The sequence below is a fragment of the Danio rerio genome, chromosome 24 (assembly GCF_049306965.1).
Source record: "Danio rerio strain Tuebingen ecotype United States chromosome 24, GRCz12tu, whole genome shotgun sequence".
Taxonomy (NCBI): Eukaryota; Metazoa; Chordata; class Actinopteri; order Cypriniformes; family Danionidae; genus Danio; species Danio rerio.
In genome coordinates, this window is record NC_133199.1 from 16,269,348 (window position 1) to 16,294,173 (window position 24,826).

Sequence of the window (24,826 nt, forward strand, 5' to 3'; positions counted from 1 at the left end):
CCTGTTTCCAACTACTTACCTTAAAAATTGTGTAAATCTAATGAATAAATATTCAAGATATTCTGATTCAGAATTGTGTTAAACAGTTTTAGACTGTGTAGATTGTAGATTTCTAACTGACTTTGAATTGATGTAAATAAATGTGGAGCTATAATATTAACATTTGAGACATTTGGCACAAAAACAGATACAGACTTTAAAAAAATTGTTACAACACTCCCTGGTTTAATAATACTCATCTATTTGTTAATTTGGAGCATCTTTATTGGACTAAGCTGCGTTTTTGGGGTCACGGGATTATTCACTTGCTTATCTTATGTTTTCTTTTCTACTCGCGCCAGCTGTGAAAACTAAAAGCAGATGTTTTGATTAAGCCTGCTCGGATGTGCCAGGAAAAGGATAAAAGAAACGCCGCGTTACGTCACAGATGATGTCACGCTTCAGGTGACGGATGGGGCGGAACCCCGCGCACCTTCAAAGCCCGAACACTTCCTGATGCGGCACCTCAGCCGTATAAAAACCCGCAGCAGTGCTTCTCAGCGGGGAGAGAAAGAGAGAGAGAACGAGTGCTCGAGTTCACGGAGAATCAAAGCACATGCACTGCTGGGCAGTCTCGGGCTAACAAGGAAACTTATTTAGGCTATATCCACAGGCAACTCTAGCATCTCTGAGAAGGTAGGGATAACTGTGTGCTTTAGCAAACCTTTATTTCATTAATTTGGCTTTTGGTTTATAGTTGTGCAGAGTGTAGGCGGATGTGCGCATGCTCAGTATTGGGTAGTATCTGGAAATTATTGTGGAGTTATATTTATCTGAAGGAAAAGCATTTTTATTTCTTTTAATGTTATTGAATTAATAAAATGTATTATTGTAAAATTTATAATTCTAATCAGCTTTAAAGTATTTTAAGTCATCCTTTTATGCATTTAGATATTTTTTGTTTATAACTGTTATATTGTTGTTTTTTTATTTATTTACTATATTATTGTTATTTGTGTGTGTATTTTGTTTTGTTGGTTAATTATTATTATTATTATTAATATTACTATTATTATTATTATTATTATTATTGTTATTATTATTATCATTATTATTACTACTTTAAATGTATTTTCAAAATTATACAGTTTGAATGGTGACTTTTGCTGACATGTTAGTCACATTTTAACTTCAGAAATGAGGATAATCTTATTTGCTGATCTGCTGTGATTTTATCTATTAGTAGTGTTCTGCTTACTGATTGTTTTTTCATCATGTGTCATTTTTAATGTACTTTCCCATGGTTTCCACAAAAAGCAGCTCATATTTTTTGACTTTGATAATAAAAAGTAACATAAATGTAAAATAATAACTTTTTGAGTAGCATACTCTTTAACTACCTGCTTGACAAAATGGTTTACTATATTTTGACTGTTAAAGTCATTTAAAGAATGAACGTTTTAAATAATGGTTTACACTAAACAGCATTGTTGGTTTACAAAAAAAAAAAAAAAAAAAAAAAACGAACACTATCTTGTTGCACGACTTCATTTGATTTTGGTTTTATTGTAAAAAGCAAACAAGAAAATGTGTTAAATGAGAATCTAGAATATTTCATGCCACCTTTAAAAAACAAAGGTGATTTAGTATTCAAAAAATGTTTTATTTTTTAAATATTTTTTAAAGTAAATTGGTCTTGCACTAGATTTTTCACAGTATGTATTAATTCAGGTACTTTTACCATAAACGACATATCAACCATTTGGTAGAGGTTGACATTTTAAAAGATGTGGAATGTAAAAAAATCTATTGACTTTGTTAACTAGTGACATTAGGAGTTAAGAAATGCAATTTTATTTTTTACTTGGTAGGGCAGTTAAAGGGTTAACAAGATTTCTGAAAGCTACTGTGAGACTGAAGACACAAGATGGCTTTTAATCTACAGGAAAAATTTTAATGAAAACATAAATATTTACATAGAAAATACCAATAATAAGTTGGAAATATATTTACAATATTACTTTATTTAATTTATTTTTAATTAAACAAATGCAGTATTGATGAGCATAACTTCCCAAATGCTTCATGTTTCCAAATTTTTGCATGACACTTGTGGCAATCAGAGTTTTACTTTCTGACTTGTATTAAAGTAACATGCATGTGGTGCAAAAGTTGCAATCTACATTAATTAAAGTTCATTGCACTTTTACAAGCAATGTGAAATTAAATTTATAATGGAAGAAAATTGATTTTGGATTACTCAAGAGGAACAGACAAATTGGCAGCAAAGATGTGTTCATTATGAAAATGTTTTCAAGTGTGGCTATGTGGTACAGTGAGGCTCAAGTCAAGTGACAAGAATGGGATTTATTGCATTCTTTAATAAATGGGAGTCATTTCTGTTTCGCAGGCAGATTCTGCAAAAGGAATAGAAACCTCTCACCACATCTCAGCCATCAATCATGAATGAAAACCGCTTGGCTATTGACATTCTGCTCTTGTGTATATCCTGTGGAGCAAGTGCACTGGCAGGCTTCAGTCCCACTGCCTCCTCATCTCTGCCAGCAACCAATTTGACTGATATTGGCTTTGCGCCCCCAAAATATCTCACAGAGGCCGCAAACATTCCCAAAACCAGACGGAAACGTTATATTTCACAGAACGATATGCTTGCTATCCTTGATTACCATAATAAAGTTAGAGGGAAAGTTTTCCCCCCAGCCTCAAACATGGAATATATGGTAAGTCACTTCAGTTACTTTTTTTCCTTAACTAATTAGCCTATCACACAATCAGGAAGCTTTTAAAACATTCTGCACGTTTGAACTTTTGCTCTACACCCTCGCTGCAGTTCACCGGGTTCACTTGTTTTATTTATTTAATTGTATAATTACTTGGCACTTTGCCTGGAAAGCGCATTTTGCTGCTGTTTTAGTTGGACACGTGAGCGTTGCACATGTAACTGCACTCATCACAGGATGCAGGAATGACAAGCTTCTCCGTGTCCATTTGGCACCAGCAGCTGTTGAGCAGATTTAATTGGCTCGGACCACCAGAGTAGATCCTCTCCAGTATAGATCATTGTGCTAAAACTGCAGCTCTGAAATGCATCCAAATGTGCACAGTCAGGAGAAATACAGTATCAGATAAGTTTCATTAGACTCAAATGCTACATTTTTGTACTTAGTTTCTGATTTTTCCATGCTTGCCATGTCTACAGTGGCACATATTTTTATTTTTTCTGTGCATATCCATGATTTATGACTTGACTCACTTGGGAATCAGACAAAAATATTTGTTAAAGGAGAAAGTCCACCCAAAATTAAAAAGCATAACATTTACTCACTATCTGGTTACAAAGTTTTTTTTTTTTTTTTGTGCCTTCTGTTTAATGGAATAGACTCATTTTACAAGCCAGCTAGAGCTTTTAGCTTAACATAAATCATTGAATCAGATTAGACCATTAGAATCTTGCTCAAAAAAGTAGTTTTGATTAAGATTAGAAATGTATTTTAATGGGAAAGTGTTTTTGTTTTTTAAAGCAAGATGCTAATGGTGTAATCTTATTCAATGATTTATGCTAGGCTAAAGCTTCTCCCTCTGGTTATTGGCTGAATGGATTAAAAATTATAAGACTAGGGGACTTGTAAAATGAGACTACTTCCAAAAACATGGGAAAAATGCTAGAAACTGGTTGCCACTGACTTCCGTAGTAGATTCCAAGAAAACACTATTGAAGTCAATGGGTTTTAAACATTCTTGGATTCTGGAGGGTAAATGATAACATTTAGATGAACTGTCACTGTATTTCTGAGGCAATTCTACTTCCAATGGAATTCATTGTTATAATGCAGTTGTAAAAAAGTATGTTTATAGACTGATGAAGATGTAATTGATGCCTCAGGTCTGGGATGATACTCTTGCAAAGACGGCTGAGCAGTGGGCATCCACTTGTATTTGGGAACATGGTCCTCGCAATCTTCTTAGATTTCTGGGTCAGAACCTTTCAGTCCGAACAGGAAGGTATCCATCCTCACCCTTGTTCTCATTTTTGATCCGTGATGATTCTTCTAGTTGTGTTGTAATGTTGTAAGAACATTTGAACCTGAAAGACTGAGTGTTATATTACACCTTAATAAGAATTAATGCTATTTTGGGATTATTTACAGGTATAGATCCATTTTGCAGCTTGTAAAGCCCTGGCATGATGAAGTGAAGGACTATTCGTTTCCATATCCTCGAGACTGCAATCCCAGATGTCCCCTTAAGTGCTATGGGCCAATGTGCACTCATTACACACAAGTGAGTTGATTTTAGATTAGTAAAAAACTAAACTTTTTTTTTTTTTTTTTTTAAATAGTACGGAAAAATTATAATGATTGAAGGTTACTGACTTAACATATTTCTGACAATAAATGCTGTCATTAAATTAAATTACATGTTTTTTTGGACATTGATAAAAATAATTCTTACTTGAGCTCTAAATTCGCATGTAAAGGTACACTAACAACATAATAACAGTGTTCTAAAATGGAAAGGTTTATTTTCTTTTGTTTCTGAAAAAACTCTATGATTACACCATCATCAACACAATTCTCATTCACATGGATCTTCAAAAATGATTATAAACACTGTATTATGCATCCTTTGTAGTTAGCAATGCCACTTTGTAAAGAAACACTACAGTCACCTATGTCAGTTTTTATAAAACCACATATTTGAGAGCGAAACAATTTTCAAACAGGACTTTAAAGCCAGTTTTTAAAAGTTATCACGTAAATGAACTGATTTTACGGAAATAAAATGATTGATGAAATCTTAAAGTTTCCATTGCTAGTTGAAAATGGTGCACTCAAGATGGTTTCTGAACACTGTGCTAAATTAAACCACTTAAAGTGGTATGTTAAACCTATTAAGTACCTGTAATTGTTCTCCGGCGGTTCTTTTGGGTGGTATATAGCACTATATGTGCTATGTATCACTAAATGTGGCTCTTTGGCTTTTAATCATAGAAGAACTACTTTAAATGCTATATCTCACCTAAACCACACCAAAGAACCGCTGTAGAACCGTTACATGTTCTTTATAGGTTCCATATAGCACTTTAATCAGTTCTCCTATGATTTACAACCCCCCACCCCAAAAAAAAACAAAAAACTTTTTTTAGACACTGCAAATTAGAGTAATGAATCTTTACAACATAGTAAGACTATTTCACTAGCATATTATACATTCAGCCTTTTTAGACTTCTTTCAAAAACATCTAGCCAGCCCCAAGGTTTCGAATGCTGGTGTATATTATTTCTTACTAGCTGTTTATGTTTTTACCAGATGGTGTGGGCAACGTCAAATAAAGTAGGATGTGCGATTAATACTTGCCATAATATGAATGTTTGGGGCTCCGTATGGAAGAGGGCAACATACCTGGTGTGCAACTATTCTCCAAAGTAAGTATTACTTTAAGTTTTTTTTTCAGCTAAACTCCACAGTGAACCTCTTCAGTCACGTAATTACAGTAGGCTAAGCTAGCAATCTGACACTGCTCTGTTAAAAACATTTTGACGTGGACATCCACAGGTCCTTCTGGTTCAAAGACCTGGACGACCTTTTGCATTCCTGCTCCATGTGGAATTTTAGCAGGATTCTGCCTCTAATTCCAGAATCAAAGAACCATAATCTTTGTGTGGCTGGTGACTTGTGACTGACTTCTGACCTCCTTTTTTACTCTTGTAAGGCAGTGCACTTGAGAAAAGTCTTAGGTTCCTGTAGTAGAGCATGTTATTTTTGAACTGTAGTAAAGGCTCGACTTGCTAGCTGAGAACTAGTTAAAGCAGTGATTTAAAGCATGAAAGATGAGAAGTAATGCCTCAGGTCAAGGGTCAGTACAGTTTAAAATATCTTTAGGACTGTCACAATAATTACTAAATCATTTTAGCATGCGGTATATGGACTTGACCTTGGTAATATTTGCTAATGCAATAGATTGTTTACTGAGTTTGCATATAAATGTTTGTAACCAGCATTTTAGGCAAATGAGCTGCCCTTGTCATCTAGTCTATTCTCTGTGAGTTCAGACACATTTACTGAAAGCTCAGATGACCACACAAAATAGTAAAACACCTAATTGGCAAAACTCACTATAACCAGCATTTAACCCCTTTTTGGTGCTTTTTAGTGAGGTTCATCATCATCAAAGCAGACGATCTGAGTTATGATTAGCGCCATCATTGTTCGTCATAAGAAGAAGCAGTACCTGCTTTATTCCGGTTGTCATTCGGGGATCACCTATTAGGCTACTGTGTATATAATATAATTATATTGTGTAATTCTATAATTTGCACGTATGATGAAGCCACTGACAATATCCAAGAATATGAAATCTCTTTAAATACCCCCTCATATGTCTGCACGATTCTGGTTAAAATGACAATCACGTTTTTTTTTTTTTTTGCTTAAAATCAAGATCAAATCAAATCACTTTTATTGTCACATCAGCAGCAGCACGTGTGCTATGATGAGTGAAAAGCTTAGACAAACATTTATATGATCACAATTTTCTCACGATTCTGTGGATGTAAAATAAAGGTTAATATGAGTGGGCTATTATTATTGTTGTTTTTCAAACATATGGTAAAACGGCAATAATGATATTAGGCCTATGTGTAGGTCTACTGTTGGTTAAAATGCTAAATTGTGTATAGACTTTGAATGGTGGACTTAAACAAATAAACTTTAAAATGTTCTGGTGGTTAATTGACAGTAAAGTGATGGAATTAGAATAAAACTAATTATTATCATTCTAAAGATTAATTATTATGTTTGAGACTTATACTTGTCATTTGTCATTGACAACTTTATTAGACCATTTATTCACTGGTAAAAAGAGACATTTGTCATTATTAGATTCCCAACTGCATTATATTCAACGTTAAATAGGCTTTAATAGTTATACTGATACTGTAAACATTTATTCTCACACACAACACTGTTTACTATCAAAGAAAAAAACATATCAAATGCTTGTCGTAATCATAACTTTTAAAATGCGATATGATCATTTAAATGATGTTCAAAGTGCGTTCAGCTCACATATAATTTCGCGGCCACAAGATCATTACATTAGGATAGAAATTACATTTTTGGGTGAATTATACCTTAAAAATACAGTATGTGACACTTTTAACGCCATTTGGAGGTGTCCATGTTGCTGTGAAGATTTGTGTGTGTGCACCCTTACACTTCTTTCCTCACCTCGAAAATATAATTGGCTGAATTGTAGAAAAACAGAATTAGGATTGTGTGTAGGGTCGAATCGAGATCCCAATCTTTTTTTCGATTAATCGTGCAGTCCTACCCCCTCGGCTGTGCACTTTTTTGCTTTCACATTTGCTTGTCACAACCACGGTGCATTATAAATAAAACCAAGATGCACGTTTGTTATTATTCTCTGCAAGTCATCTGTCCTTATGTATAAAAAATATTTTTAAAAATATATTTATAAAAATATATATTTTATAATTAATTAAAGCCATTAAAATGCAGGGACAAAGCGAAGGAAAGGGAAAATGAAAGTGATAAACTAGTAGTTTATCATGTAAGAATAAAGAGTCTACTAAATTACAGTAAAATTATACTCATTGGACACAAGAGAACTAACCAAGTTAGTAGCGCTGTGTGGATTTTCGGACATTGAGGTACAGTTATAAACCTATTAAACTGATAAAAATTCAAACTGATAAAATAGATAGGTAGATAGATAGATAGATAGATAGATAGATAGATAGATAGATAGATAGATAGATAGATAGATAGATAGATAGATAGATAGATAGATAGATAGATAGATAGATAGATAGATAGATAGATAGATAGATAGATAGATAGATAGATAGATAGATAGATAGATAGATAGATAGATTAAAAGATAGATAGATTGTCATCTTTTTTTGTCCTTGGCTAATTTGTGTGTAGATAGCTGCAGTGGTGCAGTGGAAAAATAATATACGTATGTGTTTTTTTTTTTTTTTTTTACTTTTATTTCAAATGTTTTAGTCCTATAATGTTCTAAATGTTTATATATATATATATATATATATATATATTTTTTTTTTTTTTTTTTAAACATAGACTAAGTAATAACACAAGAACTATCCTTTTCCACATTAAAAGATGTATATTTGGAATATCATACTAATATTATCATTATGTAAGCCGAGGCATGCCCTAAATTGACAGTCATATTGCTGATGTCTGTGGCCAAAACATCTTGCACACCATGACAGGCCAATATATCCTCTACAGCATGTTTCCAGCAGGAACTAATCTTTAAATATGTATGCTTGGTATATTAGAGGGTTTCGCACAGGAGGAATTTTTACATAGTTTCTGGAACTGTTTCCCCACCATAATAACTATAGGTACAATTTTAGTTACAGGAACTTGTTTGTGGGGAACAAAATTAGCTCCTAGTTCAGAGTACAGTTTAACCCTGCACAACCCAGGAACATGGTTAAGAACAATTTTTAGTAGGCACTGATTTATACATGTGTATCTGTGGTACTGAAGAAGCTTTTGCACAGGAGGCACTTTTTAATAGTTTCTAGAGTGCTTGCTTTTTTGTGTGTGTGTGTGTGTGTGTGTTTGTTCACACCATAAAAACTGGGAACAAGTTTGGTATTAAGAACTCATTTTGGGGAAACTCAAAAGTTGTCATAGGTGATTTGGTTCTTTTTATCGCTTTATCAATCACATAACTTGTATGTCTACCTTTCCTTCTTTGTTATCATGACACAATGAAAACTACTTCGATCACCATGTCCTTCATCTCTAAATCATTTATTTTGTTAATTGTAATGACAGTCCAGCCAACATAAACGTTAACAGCTACAGAGTTCCTATAATAATATTGCAAATAAAACCAAGTCAAGGAAAAGTTCATGGGGACCAGCCTGGTTACAAGTATGTTCAAAAACATTATTCCTGTGTCAATAACTGTGCTGTTGCTGTTTTTGTTTACAGGGGGAACTGGATTGGTGAAGCCCCATATAAAGTAGGTGTTCCTTGTTCCATGTGTCCTCCAAGCTATGGAGGATCGTGCAGTAACAACATGTGCTTTCCTGCTGTGAACTCAAATTACCTGCACTGGTTCAAATAAACACAGACAGAATGCACATGCCCCATCACAGAGACACTGTCCCCAGTGGGAATTTGCACAACATTCCTGCATCACCCTGTTTTTTATGTATATGGGCCATATAGGGCCTAGGGTTTTGCAAGGCTGCTTTTTTTAATGATCTGTACATAACTTATTTTTTTATTGTTTATACCATGTATTATTGATAAATATATTGTTTTGTGTATGGACCCATTTAATGGAAATTGTTTTAATTTCCTAAGAGGGACTTTACTGTGATCTGTCAAGACATGGTTGGTACTTGTAGTGTTCAGCTGTAAATGTACTCGGTCTACTTGTTAGCAAGTCTAACATTGCAAGTTTTCTGTAGTGCCAAGCTAGCCTTTAGTCACGGTCACACTAATTTGGAGAATGCAAAATTACAGTATTGTATCATCACGCATCGTAACTTTTTTTTTTTTTTTTTTAATAATTTAACATTCACCCAAAATATATGCTGCATTTTTCCTCTAAGCAATGCTCTAATTCTACACATTTAAAGTTGCCATTTATTCAATTATGCGTTTTAAGTGTTATTATGCGTTAATTAAGTGCCCATCCAGAATCCCTAATGGTCACATCTTCACATTATGTAATTTTGGAAATCCAAGTTCATCTTGAACTTTTGACCATTGCAAAATTCAGTAAGCTTGCTTAGGCTGCTAGTCTTCTGCATTCACATTTATTTTTATGTACATATATGCATGAATGGAAGTCTGTTGATTGCACCCATCCTTTTCATTGCTATTGTCATTGAGCTGACTGGGTTTTTTCATCAGTGGAAGACAAACCTCATTCAGATTACATGATCTAGATAAAAAAAACTGTGGCTACTGAGCATAAACATCAATGTAGCATAATTTTTGTAACACTGTACAACAATAACTGCTATTTTTTTATATTACTGTGAGGGGCAGGTATAGGGTTATGTAGGTGTAAATGTAAATAAAACTAATTTTATTGGTTAATCGCTATAGCCCTCTTAACAACAACCTACTGTCACTGGGCACTTTATTAGGAACACGTTACTAGCACTGGGTTGCCCCCCCCCCCCCCCCCCCCCCACCCTTTGCTTTCGGAACTGTTTAGGCTGTGGAGTTGAGATGATACTCAGTTGGTGCTAATAGGCCCTAAGTTAGCTAGGCAAAATATCCCCCACACCATTACACCACCACCACCAGCCTGAATCATTGATAAAAGGCAGGATGGATACATGCTTTCTTGTTGTTGACACTAAATTCTAACCCTACCATCTGTATGACGCTGCAGAAATCGAGAGACCAGACCAGGCAACATTTTTTCAATCTTCTATTGTCCAATTTTGGTGAGCCTTGGCAAATTGTAGCCTCAGTTTCCTGTTCTTAGCTGACAAGAGCGGCACCTGGTGTGGTCTTCTGCTGCTGTAGTCTATCTGCCTCGTGTTGTGCGTTCTGAGATGCTCTTCTGCATACCTTTTTGCATTGTTACTGTTGCCTTTCTAACCAGTCTGGCCATTCTCCTCTGACCACTGGTATTAACAAAGCATTTGTTCCCACAGAACTGCCACTCTCTAGATATTTTCTCCTTTTCGGACCATTCTCTGTAAACCCTAGAGATGGTTGTGCATGAAAATCCGAGTAGATCAACAGTTTCTGAAATACTCTGACCAGCCCGTTTGGCACGAACAATTCCCATTCTGATGCTCCATTTAAACTGCAGCAGGTTGTCTTGACCATGTCTACATGCCTAAATGCATTGAGTTGCTGCCATGTGATTGGCTGATTAGAAATTTGCGTTAACGAGCAGTTGGACAGGTGTACCTAATAAAGGTGCCTGCGAGTGTAGATTTTGTTGTTGTTGTAAAGCATTACAAACATGGAATTAGTTACACTCTAAACAAGAAGAAATTAATGAATTTTGCATCTCTATGCTCATATGTCATTTACGAATGCCCACAACACCCTATGTCAAGTTAATGTGCATAATATGAATGGAGCTTAAGATTGTTTTTTTAGCTGCTATCATTCAGAGACATTATTAATTGCTTCCTTTGTCATCATTTACTAATCATCATGTTCTGCAGAATACAGAGGAAGATATTTTGAAGAGTTCTGGTCCCCATTGGGTTCCATTACCTGTTTAGTTGTCAATGTGCATGTTAATATGCACCAAAATGATAACTCAAAAAAAAAAAAAAGCATTGAAATAACCACCCAATGCAAGTAAGTGGTGTACAAGATTTTATGAATAAATTAGTTTATTACCCAGTAGTAAAACTTAGTCCAAAACTTAATTACTAGCATGTATTATTCATTCATTCATTTCCTTTGGCTTAGTCTCTATTTCAGAAGTCGCCAAAGTGGAATGAACCGCCCACTATTCAAGCATATGTTTTACACAGTGCATGCTCTTTCAGCCACAATCCAGTACTGGGAAACACCATTCTCACTCATTCAAGCACACTATGGCCAATTTAGTTTATTCGATTCACCTATCCGCTTGTTAAGCCGTGATGTATCAGTGACGTATAGAATAATGTTTCTGGATCCAAGCCGCTACTCATTTGAATTGAGAAAATATTTGTTTATGGCCATTTTTTTTGGCCTATCACACAATAAAGTGAATTTTATATAAAATTAAAGTGTACATAAGTCTCTGGACTTCATACATCATGGACTTTTTGCATCACAAATACCAAAATTTTAACAATTTATAAAAAAAAAGATAATCAATACTGGCCATCGGATATTAGGCATGGATATATATATTGCGATCAAGATTTTCGAAAGTATTACAGTGCTTTGTAAATGTTTATTATTACCATTTGATGAGTCTCCCTATACAATTTGATAAAGCAATTGGACCCGGAAGCCGTTTCGCGTGATGTCACACTTAACAAGCGGATAGTGCATGTCTTTGGATTGAGGGGGGGAAACCGGAGCATCCGAAGGAAACCCTCATAAACACTGGAAGAACATGCAAACACACAGTAATGCCAACTGGCCCAGCCGAAACTCAAACCAGCGACCTTCTTGCTGTGAGGCAATAGTGCCAACCACAGAGCCACTGTGTCACCCCTAGCATAATTTAATCATATATTTTTTTAAATTGTCTTCGTTGTATTAGTCATTAAGAACCAACACTAAAGCGATTTATGACCATAATCCGATAAAGAAAAATGGGTTAACACGTTTACATGACCATGTACAGTGTAGGTTTGCATAATCTGGTTAAGAGCATGCATGTAACTGCACATATTTTAATAATAATGTAAATTATAACAGACTTGAAATATTAGAGTTAACTATCCCTTTGAATTAGTGTGATCAAATGACTTTAGGTAAAGCAGTTTTGTGTGATGTCAACATTAACCCTGCATGCTGACTTGTGGTGCTTCATATAAGAAGTTAAGCTAGCTCTTATTGAACTGTATGACACTCAACAGTACTTGACTGGTTTGAAAACACTCACTGGCATTTTTATTAGTGCTCTGTTTTTGGGTCTTCCCTTTTTGGAAGCCTTCCACATGAGTTAAGCCTACAAACGTGTGCCGGGGGCTTAAACATTGTGGAATGTTGATCAGGCGTCTTTTAAATAACCTCTGCATTTTGCAACCCCAGAAAGAGCATTTATTGCGGTGGCTAATCATGCTGTACCCTCATGAAGTCTTGAGGAGGATTAACATGGAAACATGTTTGATGTGTAAGTGCACCTTAAAATGTGTGTTTATATGTACTTTTAGTTTGAAGGCTGTCATTTAATGGTGTTTTCTTTCTCCTTGTTTTGGTTTAATCATTTGTACATGCGTTTATTACGAATTCAGCACCAGCAAAACATCTTTAATAATACATAAACAATAGTGGCACACTATTGCATTGTATTGCATTGTGTGGATTTCACTCGTTTCCCACAAGCACTTAGGAAATCTACCAGGCACTACTCTGCAGTAATCTGGAAAGAGAGGTGAGGTTATAAAGCGCAGTTTGTAATTTTCACTGTAAATTCAACATGATATCGTGCATAGAAATTGTATTTTCTGTTAGTCAGTCATGTACAATTGATTTTGTTTTAAAGTAATATGTCATTGACTGCATTTTTCATTGTGTTAATGTCTTTGTAGATATCTTTTTATTTTCAAACATGCTTAACAAGTTATGGTGCTGGATTCAATAATGTCAATTTGTGTATTTTTTTGCCCATTGTTATGACTCCATATATCTAATTTGTAACTGTATTTCAGTAACATTTTATTTATCATCTAAAATGAGCTGTACATTGCTTTTTTTATACAAATCTCCTTTCTATGAAATACGTTTTATTTAAATGTATTATTTTGAGCCTAATTGCAAAGCAGAAATTAACTTTCAACAGTTTGAGGTCAGAAAGATTATAAGAAATCGATACTTTGATATCACTTTTTTTGATGATCCCTTTACCACAATTTGTTGAATTTAAGTTGCATTTCATTCTTATATTCTCATTAGATTATAAGTAGACTGTTAGGTTAGGGTTAGTGTAAGTTGACATGTGCTTACAAGTTTCTTATAGTCAGTTAAATGTCTGTTGAAGGAGCAGTATCAACAGATATTAAGCAGACAGTCTACCAATACTTAAATGAGAAGTTCAAGAGTTCACACTTAGCTGATGATTGGCTATAAAGCTTGTTTGGCATGCTGTCCCTGGAGTGAGCCCTGACCTCAAAAGATCCTTAAACCCAGGGCTCCCTCCTGTTGCAAGGCGAGAAGGGAGTTTGAGCTCAGGTAGAACTCGAGAACTCCCCTGCTAGTAGCTAATGGACTGATAGTGATTGCTCTTAAGAGATAGCTACTTAGTAATTGCAGGTCCATTGTGCTGATATGGATTAGTCAATTAACTTAAGTTGCATGTTTTTGGACTGTGGGAGAAAACTGGGGGACCTGGGGGAAACCCACGTGAGCATGGGGAAATTGGATTAGAATGTCTTTATTTTCCCCGAAGGGCAATTAGGTTTACAGCAATAGCCGACAGTTGACAGCAACGAGTCACACTGAACAACATAAAAATAACAATAAACATTAAAATTACTCATGAAAAGGAAAAAAAAAAAAAAAACGTAAAGCTTGTTTAGTAACCCAACTGCAGTTGGAACAAATGAATACAGATATATGTTGGACTTTACCCATCTACAATAACTATACCTTCTGCCTGATGGTAGGAGGCAAAACTATAAATAAAGTGGATGGATCTCATTTGCTAAAATGGAAATAGCCTTCTTTATGACTCTCACCACATACACTTGTCCAAGTCTAGTAAGATTTGTGCCCAAGATCTTTTGAGATTGATAAACAATTTTTAAAAGTCTGTTTTTCCTCGTCACGCTCAAATTACCATGCCAGCATCTACAGTAACTGCAAAAGTTAGGCCTATCCACATTAAATACCTTCAACTTCCTTAAGTAGAACAGTCTTTGATTTGCCTTTTTACAGATAAAATTAGTGTTGGTATCAAAATTCAGTTTATCATCCAGAATAGTGCCTAGGTCACTCACTGTCTCAACAGCAGTATCGTTTATAGTAGTAGCAGTAGCATAGAAATACAGTTACGGTGAAAATCAATAAGCATCTCTGTAGTTTTTGAGTTGTTAAGTTATAAATATGAGTCTTTGCACCAAGCAACAAAGTTTTCCAACACTGGGCCATGATCCTTCTCATGATCAAGCAAAAGACTGCCAATGACAGAATTATCAGCATACTTATGAATGTGCAAACTCCACACAGAAACGTTCGGCTGGTTTGGTAATGACCAGAACCAAAGACGTTCTTGCTATGAGGCAACAGTGCTAACCACTGGGCCACCATGCCACCAATCTAGGAAAGGAGGAGGAGTGTAAGGAGAGATTCTTCAAATCAAAGATGACTGAAACCTAGGTCATTTATAGTGGCTTAATAGTCGTCTGATTGGTGGATGATAAATTGTATAAAGCGAGGCCAGCACAAATCATAAGCACATGATCCTCTCGAAATTATGTTATAAATAAACTTTGCTAATTGGCATGTATTTGCAATGCATCTTTTAGTCAACAAAACATGCAATCGGGACCATCAAAATAAAGTGTGACCGATACTTTTACCACTGGACACATAAAACTGAACAAAAAAATTATAATGAAGACATTTGCAATGTTACAATTTTTTTTTTCAATGCTGTGTTCACCAAAATTACTGTTCCTGCCAAAATATTAAACAGCTAAATATTTATAGTACAAAGAAAACAAATTGAACACTAAAATTAGCAAATTATATTGATGTATGAGAGATTGTCTGGTGTAATTAGAAAAAAAATCAGCTATCCTTACCAGGAATTAAAAAAAGGAAATTGTTTTTCTAAAAACTGTAGTAATGTTACTGTTTTACTGTACTTTTTTATGTGCTTCATTCCGCAGTGGCGATCCCTGATTAATAAAGGGACTAAGCCAAAACGAAAATGAATGAATGTACTTTTTAATCAAATAAATGCACCCTTGCTGAATACAGGATACTTGTATTAAGCGAATGAAAATATCTTACTGACCTCAAATTACAGCTCTCAAAAAAAAAAAAAAAAAAACACCCAATAGCAACAATTTTATGGTTTAAGTGTTTTGGATGGAGGATAAATGTTGAAAGAAACATCACCCGTGCTGGTTGAGGGTGGAAACGATGATTTTGGACTTTGGCCTGCAACAAAAACAAATATATTCCAAGCAGAAACTCAATTACCATTTGAAGTATATGTGTTTTATAGAAGTACAAACAATACCACCATCCTTGTTGATTATTTAAATTGTATTTATACTTTTTAATACACTCGCTGATGTATTTTGTATTGTGGAATAAAGCTGAGTTGGTTCAAAGTTTGCTTTTCTTCATTATTTTCTTCCTTCACAGAAACAGACGGGGCTGATAGCGATTATAGTGAACTCCTTCTCATCCCTGTTCCTTTTGATGCTCCGTTTACAGTTTCGCCTAAGCATTGTAGATGTAAGACCACACTTCCTTGATATGAAAACTGGTTACAATTATATCTCGATAAGAAAACATTGACTTTAGCCCCTCTGATACCCGTCTACACAAACAATATGTATATGATCTTACGCGAGAGGCCCTCGGTTTTGCAGTGCAGCGAATGAAACCGATGAACTCTGTGAAAGCGGCAGGCTCCTCCTCGTGATCTCATTTGGGAGAAGGTGGAGCCAACGTTCAGACAGACTCCCCAAATTCAGCAGATTTTGGGAGAACTGCAGATATTACAGGGAAATATGATGCCATTAATGTTTTGATCTGTTGGACAGACACAGCTGTTTCTCTGCAGACTTCCAGCTGTTAGAGGAGAGGGACTCCTGCCAATGGCGTAAAAAGAATAACAGGTTTCTAAACAGTATAGTATGCGGTAGCTGTGCACAAGTATGCCAAAGCATTAAAAAGATAGTGTTTTGGAAGAAGGATGAAGTGGGTGTACTGTAATTCAGAATGGGCAGTCACTATTTACTGTCTTTCTTACCAGTTTTGGTGTGCACGATTCATCTGTGCATTGTTAAAAAAAATGGAAAATGTTGGTGTTCATGAGCTTTAATCAAAATGCAATACTGTGCGCTTCCTTTTAAGACCACTTTCCTTTCCCACTAACGTCAATCTGACGGCATGGATGAGGAAAACAGCCAAATGTGTCATCTGCTTCTTTCCAACTGTCTGCAATGACCACTCTATAAAACTGGTTTCAAGAGTTCACACTTAGCTGATGATTTATAAAAGCTTGTTTGGCATGCTGTCGCGGGAGAGAGCCCCGAGCTCAAGGGATCCTCGAGCCCGGGGCTTCCTCCTGTTGGCAGAGCGAGAGAGGAGCCTGAGCTCAGTGGATCTCAGAACTCCCCGGCTGCGGTAGCTAAGGGAAAAGGGGTTAGACAAATACTTGATTATAATGTATGTTGAATGCCTTTGGATGGTGGGAGGAAACTGGAGAACCCGGGAAAAGCCCACGCGGACACGGGGAGAACATACAAACTCCTCACAGAAACGCCCGCCGGCCTGGTGGGACCAGGTCCGGCAGTGTTCTTGCTGTAGGGCTCACAGTGCTAACCACTGGGCCGCCGTGCCACTAGATCAGAGGTAAAGGAGGCGAATAGGGAAGGAAGGGGGGTTTCTTCCAAACGAAGATAAAATGGACTGAAAACTGGGGTTATTTATAGTAGCTTAGGGCTCATATGATTGGAAGATAGTGATTAGCAAATACGAGACCGGCCGTGATAAATTATAAGCAAGTGATCCTCTCGAAATTAGTTTATGAATAAACTTCACTTAGTAAGCAGAGATGGTGACAAGTCTATTTTTGTCTGCTTCTGGGCCAGAGCTCAAATGTATATTAGCTGCATTTCCATTACCCAGCAAATACACATTTTTTTTTTCTTTGGACATGATTCAGCAGGTGTTAAAAGGAACTGAAAAGAGATCTTTTCATTCAGAAATTGTGGGTCTGGCTGTCATCACCTGCTAGTGACTAACTCTTTACCTTTACTCTTTACCTACCTCTTTACCACTTTATGCACCAGACACCTTCTTATGAGCATCCAGTGGTGGAAAGAGTACTGAAAAATTATATTCAAGTAAAAGTACCATTACTTGCCTAAAAATGTAGTGTAAGTAGAGTAAAAGTATCTGTTGTAAATATTACTCAAAGTATGAGTAAAAAGTAGCCATTTCAAAAATACTATTACAAATAGTTTTAATAGTAAATATTATAAATAGTATTACGCTTTTAAAAGCTAATGCGTTTACATGTAATTTGTGCCTGTGTGTGTAAATGTAACATTCTGTAGTGCATTGAGTTATTGCCCAGCAGGCACACAACATCATAAGACATTAACATTAGGTTAGATTGTCTAGCCAGCATCTAAGGACAACGTTGTTTGTTCAATAACAACATCAAATGATGTTGATATTTGTTTGACTTCAGGTTGTGTTGGAAAGTGACCAAAATCCAGTGTTGAGCAAACATCCAACGTCATTTTGGCATCACTTCCATGATTTTCATGGTAAAACAAACTGCAACATCCCCATGACACTGGGGTACAACTTAATGCTGACATCATGTTGACATCTTGTGCCTGCTGGATGTTTAAGGCCATTTCGATCATCCTACAGTAAACATCTGTCATCTTCTCATCAGTGACATGCAGCTTAACAGTCTCTGGGTCAATGCATGTAAAGATTTTGGACACTTTGTACACTTTTAATGCTTCCAAACAGTTTGCTGCAATTATAGAGCGCACATGTTTTGAGGGTTGGGTATCGTTTGGGGTTATTTCAACACCGGTGCTCAATCGATACTTTTAAAACAGTACCGGTGCCAAAATGGTGCCTGAACCGATCCTTTTTAGCTACAAAATTATTTGACAAAAAAAAAAAAAAATTTTAATCATTATAACTGAACAATATAATATATATTTATAATAAGTTTAAAGTAAACTTCAATTCATATATTATATATTTGAATTGCATTAATATATTTCTTTTGATCAACCCTATATTGAAGTAGTTCATTATGAGTCGATATTTGATTTGATTGGACAGGAATCACAGGACTGATTTTTCTAATCCCCATAGACAAGAAAAAAGAAAGTAGTGACTGAAGGTTGAAATCTAGTGGAGTAAAAGTACTGATTACTGCACTAAAAATGAACTCAACGGAAAGTAAAACTACACATTTTTTTAAACTACTTACTAAATTACAATTTCTGAGAAAAAAAACTACTCAATTACAGTGATTTGAGTATTTGTAATTAGTTACTTTACACCACTGTGAGCATCGCATACTTCTTGGAAACCTTGTGTGATTCTGAGTGTGCTCCGCACAAGTGAGTGGGCTTGGCAACTAGGACACACCTCTCTGCCTGCATCAGACACTTTCTTATTGACACTCCTCTTGAAATATAATGCAGTTCTAAGTGTGGTTCATATAGCTTTCTGGGCTTGACAATTAAGCTGAAGAACACTCTCTTTCTTCTCCAAATGCACCAGACAAAATCTTATTAGCATCCCATACTTCTTGGAAACAATATGCGATTCTGAGAGTGGTCACACAGGTGAGTGAGCTTGACAAATCACCAACAGGACACACTTCTTTATGCATGCACCAGACTTTCTTATCAACACTCTTCTGGAAATAAAGTGTAATTCTCAGTATGCTTTGTGCAGGTAAGTAGGCTTGATCATATAGCTGAAAGACATACTCTTTTCTCTTCATATGCACCAGACACCTTCGCATAAACACTCCCTACTTCTTTGAAAATATGATGATGTAGGCAGGTTTGGCTGTGGTGTCTCATGCTGGAAATATTTTCATCCCTACCCCTTCACAATGTTTCGAGAACATAGAATTGAGATTGAGCCTCAGAAGATTGTTCATGATCTAGTCAATTCTCTATATGATGTAAAATATAATGTCATTTTTTAATTTTTAAAAAATACAAAAAAATTATATACTCTCTGCTACTCTTTTAACAGCTTTTGAACAATATCTAATCAGAAATCTGATGTATATTCAAACAGAGCATCAAAATGGGAAAGAGAGCTGATTTAAGGGACACCATCTTGTTGATAGTGCCAGATGGGCTGATTTGTGCATTTCAGAAATTACTGATCTGTTCAGAGTTTCAAGCACATCTATCCCTCTGGTTTTGAGAAAATGCTCAGAAAAAAAAATCCAGTGATTGGCAGTTTTGTAAGTAAAAATGTTTGGTTGATGCCAAAAACACAGGTTGTTACAACTTGTTGTGGTCTGCAGCAAAGCATATCTGAACATGAAACACGTAAAAGCTGTAAGCAGATGGGCTACAGCAGCAGAATAAGAGCACACAGGCAAAACTAATCAGGCTGGCATACCAAAACTGGACAATAGAAGAATGGAGAAAATATGATCGGGGTAGTCTTAATGGTCATTGGGGTCTATTTGAGCCTTACTTAAATACCACAGCATACCTAAGCATGCATCTTCCTGACCGTTTCAATACATTTATGACCGCAGTGAACTCTTCAGTATGTGATGGCTACTTCCATCTGGATAACACACCATAACAAAAATTGATGAGTCCAATTGAAAAGCTTTCTTCACTCGTAAATATCACATCATAGAGGTTAAATCTATTGTGAACAGGGTTTGACATCATTCCAGTTTATTCCATTATGTTTGATCATATTACTACATATTTATCAAAAGTTCTGTTTAGTAGATTTCTAATCTGATTTTTCACATGCCCCATTGTTTCATACTGTAGGCCTCATTAAGCTTATACAATGCAGCCTGTTTTGATTTAAGCTCTCAGATCTAAATGACAATAAGTATGCATTATAAAATCCACACAAAATTCAGTTCAACTGCAAATGAATGTGTTTAAGTAGATACTCTTCAAATCCAAAACCCCACATACAATGGCTAGCATAAATGAGTTCACCTGCAAATATTTTACAGATAAACATCCAACTATAAACTTAACACCATCGATTTGATGTTATACACAAGATATTTCAAGAGTTCACACTTAACTGATGATTGGTAAAGTTTGCATGGCATGCTGTCCTGGGAGCTTCTCTTAGAGCTTACACGATTCTCGATTCCTGGGCTTCCTCCCGTTAGCAGGGAGAGTGGGGACTTTGAGCTCAGGTAGATCTCGATGAACTCCCCCAACTTTTTTCTGACTAAAGACCGATATAGGGAGCTAAGGAGAGATATATGGCTTGCATGTTTTTTTTTTTTTTTTGGACTGTGGGAGGAAACTGGAGAACCCAGAAAAAACCTACGTGAGCATGAGGAGAACAAGCAAACTCCACACCGAAATGTCAACTGGTTTAGTAGGGACTTTAACCAGAGACATTCTTGCTGTGAGGCAACAGTGTTAATCACTGGCCCACCGTGTCGCCATCTAGAAAGGAGAGAGAGTAGGAGTGGGTGGGGGTATTCTTCAAGACAAAGATACTGAGATAAAAAAAAATGGTTATTTATAGTGAGCTAGGAATCATCTGATTGGTGAGTGATACATGATAAATGAAAACACTTACGAGGCACTCACATGCGGCATGCATGTTTCCAGCGCCAACCTAAACTGAAATCAACTAGACTGGATCACTGAGAACGAAAAGTTTTTTGATTAAATGTTATAAGGGGAAATACGTTTTTGCTAAATAATGAAGCTCAGATTGTTACAGTCGCTACTAAGTCCCTACATATAATAATAATTAATAATAATTTAATTAAGCGTTAATTTTGATTTAATTTCAACTTTTCGATTATGGTTAAAAAATGAGTACACCCCAATGACTAAGTGAGGTGAAAATATCAAATCAAGGAGGCCATCCCAAATCGGTATCCTAAAATAATTCTAAATTTTAAAGATGTTAAGTGACATCGCTCTTTATATTAATGAATATAACTGTTTAATATTATGAGCGACACGGTGGTGCAGTAGGTAGTGCTGTTGGTTCCCAGCAAGAAGGTCACTAGTTCGAGCCTAGGCTGGGTCAGTTGGCATTTCTGTGTGGAGTTTGCATGTTCTCCCCGCCTTCGCGAGGGCTTTCTCCGGGTAGGCTAAATTGTCCGTAGTGTATGTGTGTGAATGAGCTGGGGCAACCCCAGATTAACAAAGGGACTAAGCCAAAAAGAAAATGAATGAATGAATGTTTAATATTCAATTTTTTTAAAAACTATTTTATTTTACAGTGTGCTCTCTTTTAAACCAAACAGAATATATAGAATCTTAAAATGTTAAATTTAAAATGGAAGATACAGAAACATAATGTGTAACGTGACGTGACGCTGACTACAGGGGTGCAGATCCAAATGCAGGTTTATTTAGCAGAATCGTCAGGCAAGCAACGGTCAAACAGGGGCAAACAGATGTATACAGGCAAATCCAGATTCATAGTCAAAATAACAGGCTGATAGCACAGGGCTAGGTTCAAACACGGCAAGAGAAAACACATTGTAATGTTTTACTAAACAAGATAACAAGACTCAGCCCAGATGTATGTGTGGACGCTCTATAAATAGTTCATGTAATCAGTGTTTGACAATCCTCCGGCTGTGTCAATGTAATCAGTCAGGATCAGGAACTGGTTATGTGTGTGTGTGGTGCATGACTGAATCTTGTAGTCCATAAATGGCGGATTTGTAGTCCGTTATTGATCTGCAGCCGCTAGTTTGCTGATAATCATAACAAAATGACTTTTACTTAGATAGCATGCCGGTGATTCATAGTCTTTCAGCAAGCTTTTATTTGTGAATTTCTTTTTTCTTTTTTTTGCGCAAACATGCCCTCAGACTCTTCCATCTAAACATCAGGTAAATGTGGCTGACAGCGAACCAAAAAAAAAAAAAGATTCAGAGTCTTTGGCTTGAAACTTCACATCATGGCAGACCAACAACCTGCTGATGAAAACTTGGCTCGCGTTCCTCTCCTTTCAAGTCTTCTGGGAGTCATCGCAGATAGCATTTTTCAATTCTTTGTGTGCTTTTTCCCTCCTCTCCCTCTATCTCTACACGCCATTCCCTCTTTGAGCAATCAACAAATCTGTTCATTGGACAACCATGCCTCCCCCTTTTCTCCCTGCGCCTCCTTCCTCTCATCTGAGGTGGCTAAGTTCAGACTGGCCTCTGCTGTCCTCGGACTGCCTCTTAAACACTGTCCCCACTTTCCATGATACATGAGAAAAAGCCAGGCCTTCGTCTTAATGGAGCTTTAAGCTTTATATAATTCTGGGCAAATGCAGCTTGGAGAAAAGCTTGTAATTTCATTTATGGACATTTTCAAAACTCACCTTTTAATTCCTGGGAGTTGAGGTTGGAGAAAAAAAAAACTAAAAAGCTGTGGTGTAATGGAGGGTGACTGAGTCTGCGGTGTAACGTCCTGCATCTGGAGCTCTCCACAGCTAGATCTGGTCTGCTGCAAAAGCAACAGAACTGAGTGTAAACATCCGTCTCTCCAAACTCCGATGCTACAAAGAGCTAAAGGTGTTAAAACGATAGTTCATCTAAAAATCTAAAAGTGAAAACATTTTTTTGGTAACTCACATGTTACCCACCTCTAAAACTTTATGACTTCTACTGCTGAACATAAAAGGATTTTTTTTGTTACAAGAATCAGTCCAAGGCACTCGAGTAAAGTGAAAAAATTAAAAAGCCTTTATTCACATGGCTAGATCTCTAAAAACCAACGCGTTTCGGCAGAAGTCTGCCTTCATCAGGGTAACAGTGATCAGGTGCGTCTAGAGTCTCTTTTGAGTACTACGGTCACATGACTCATTTAAACATCTCAAATGGCACTCAAATAATTTAACAAGCAAACTCTACTACCATCATAAATTCGGCATAGATACACAAACACCCACTTGCATATGTGGGAAATGAGAGAGAGAGAGAAGAAAAAAGAATATATATATATATATACATACATACACATATACGTATATATACATACACATATACATATACATATATATATATATATATATATATATATATATATATATATATATATATATATATATATATACACATACATACATACATACATACATACACATACATGTATACAATATATACACATACATGGAAAATACATACATACATATAAACACATACATCAATGTATAATGACGATCTGTAAAGCATCTATAGAAAAACTCATTTAATCATTCATTTTCTTATCGGCTAAGTCGCCTCATTAATCCGGGGTCGCCACAGCGGAACGAACCGCCAACCAGCTACTTTCTAGCGGATACCCCTCCAGCCGCAACCCATTTCTGGGAAACTATAGAAAAACTGTTTTACAAAAAAGAAGAGAAATCTAATTCACCATTCAAACCTGGAAATCTGGTTGCTTTTAATGTATATATCCAAAAAGTCTCTCTCTGTTTTAATCTTTTTATCCTGTCTCCTCCTCTAGTAGAATTATAAATATGTTCAATGCCAACTATTTTTAATGAACTTGGATTGCCATGACCTATAACTATCTGCTCTCAGGATTGTATTTCTATCTGTTTCTTTTCTAAAAATGGTGGTATGTAATTTTCCTGTAGTATCTTTAAAAATGTTTAAGTCCAAAAAATTTATTTGAGTGAATGAAAAATCCAAACTGAATCTCAGATTTGCGTTAGTATTATTTAAAAAAGCATGAAATTGCCTCAAATCTGCCTCCAATCCAGACCATATCAGAATAACATCATCTATATATCTACCCCACCACACAATGCTACTCAAATAAGGATTTGATTCAGAATATACAAATCTCTCTTCCCATAATCCCAAAAATAGATTTGCATAATTTGGGGCAAAACAAGCTCCCATAGCTGTTCCCTTAATCTGTTTATAAAGTTGATCTTGAAACAAGAAAACATTATTCTTCAATGTCCATTCAGCCAACTGTACAATAAAACATGTTGGTGGTTTTTTTGGCGATGGTCTCTTTTCTAGATAGTATAACAATGCTTCTAGACCTTCTCTATGATCTATATTTGTATATAATGATTCAACATCCATAGTTGCCAGTATACAGGTTTTATCACATTGCATATTTTTAATCGTATTTAATACTTGAGTCGTGTCCTGAATGTAAGAGGGCAGATCTTTAACAATAGGTTTTATAAAATAGTCCACAAATTTTGAGGCAGGTTCTGTGATCGATTCATTCCC

The 24,826-nt window shown here is 35.9% G+C and overlaps 1 protein-coding gene across 2 annotated transcripts; it reads left to right on the forward strand.

Annotated features, from left to right (window-relative positions):
• Positions 1-540: 540 nt before the first annotated feature.
• Positions 541-16,001, forward strand: pi15a (peptidase inhibitor 15a). Of its 2 annotated transcripts, XM_073940466.1 has the most exons (7): positions 542-675; positions 2,390-2,720; positions 3,884-4,002; positions 4,149-4,281; positions 5,311-5,426; positions 8,998-13,751; positions 14,569-16,001. In XM_073940466.1, exons 2-6 carry the CDS (start codon positions 2,442-2,444, stop codon positions 9,131-9,133), a joined length of 783 nt encoding a protein of 260 aa, XP_073796567.1. In that variant the 5' UTR covers positions 542-675; positions 2,390-2,441; the 3' UTR covers positions 9,134-13,751; positions 14,569-16,001. The 2 variants fall into 2 exon arrangements, with proteins under 2 accessions (NP_001153449.1, XP_073796567.1); NM_001159977.1 differs by lacking the exon at positions 14,569-16,001 and having other exon boundaries at positions 541-675; positions 8,998-9,345.
• The last annotated feature ends 8,825 nt before the right edge of the window (positions 16,002-24,826 follow it).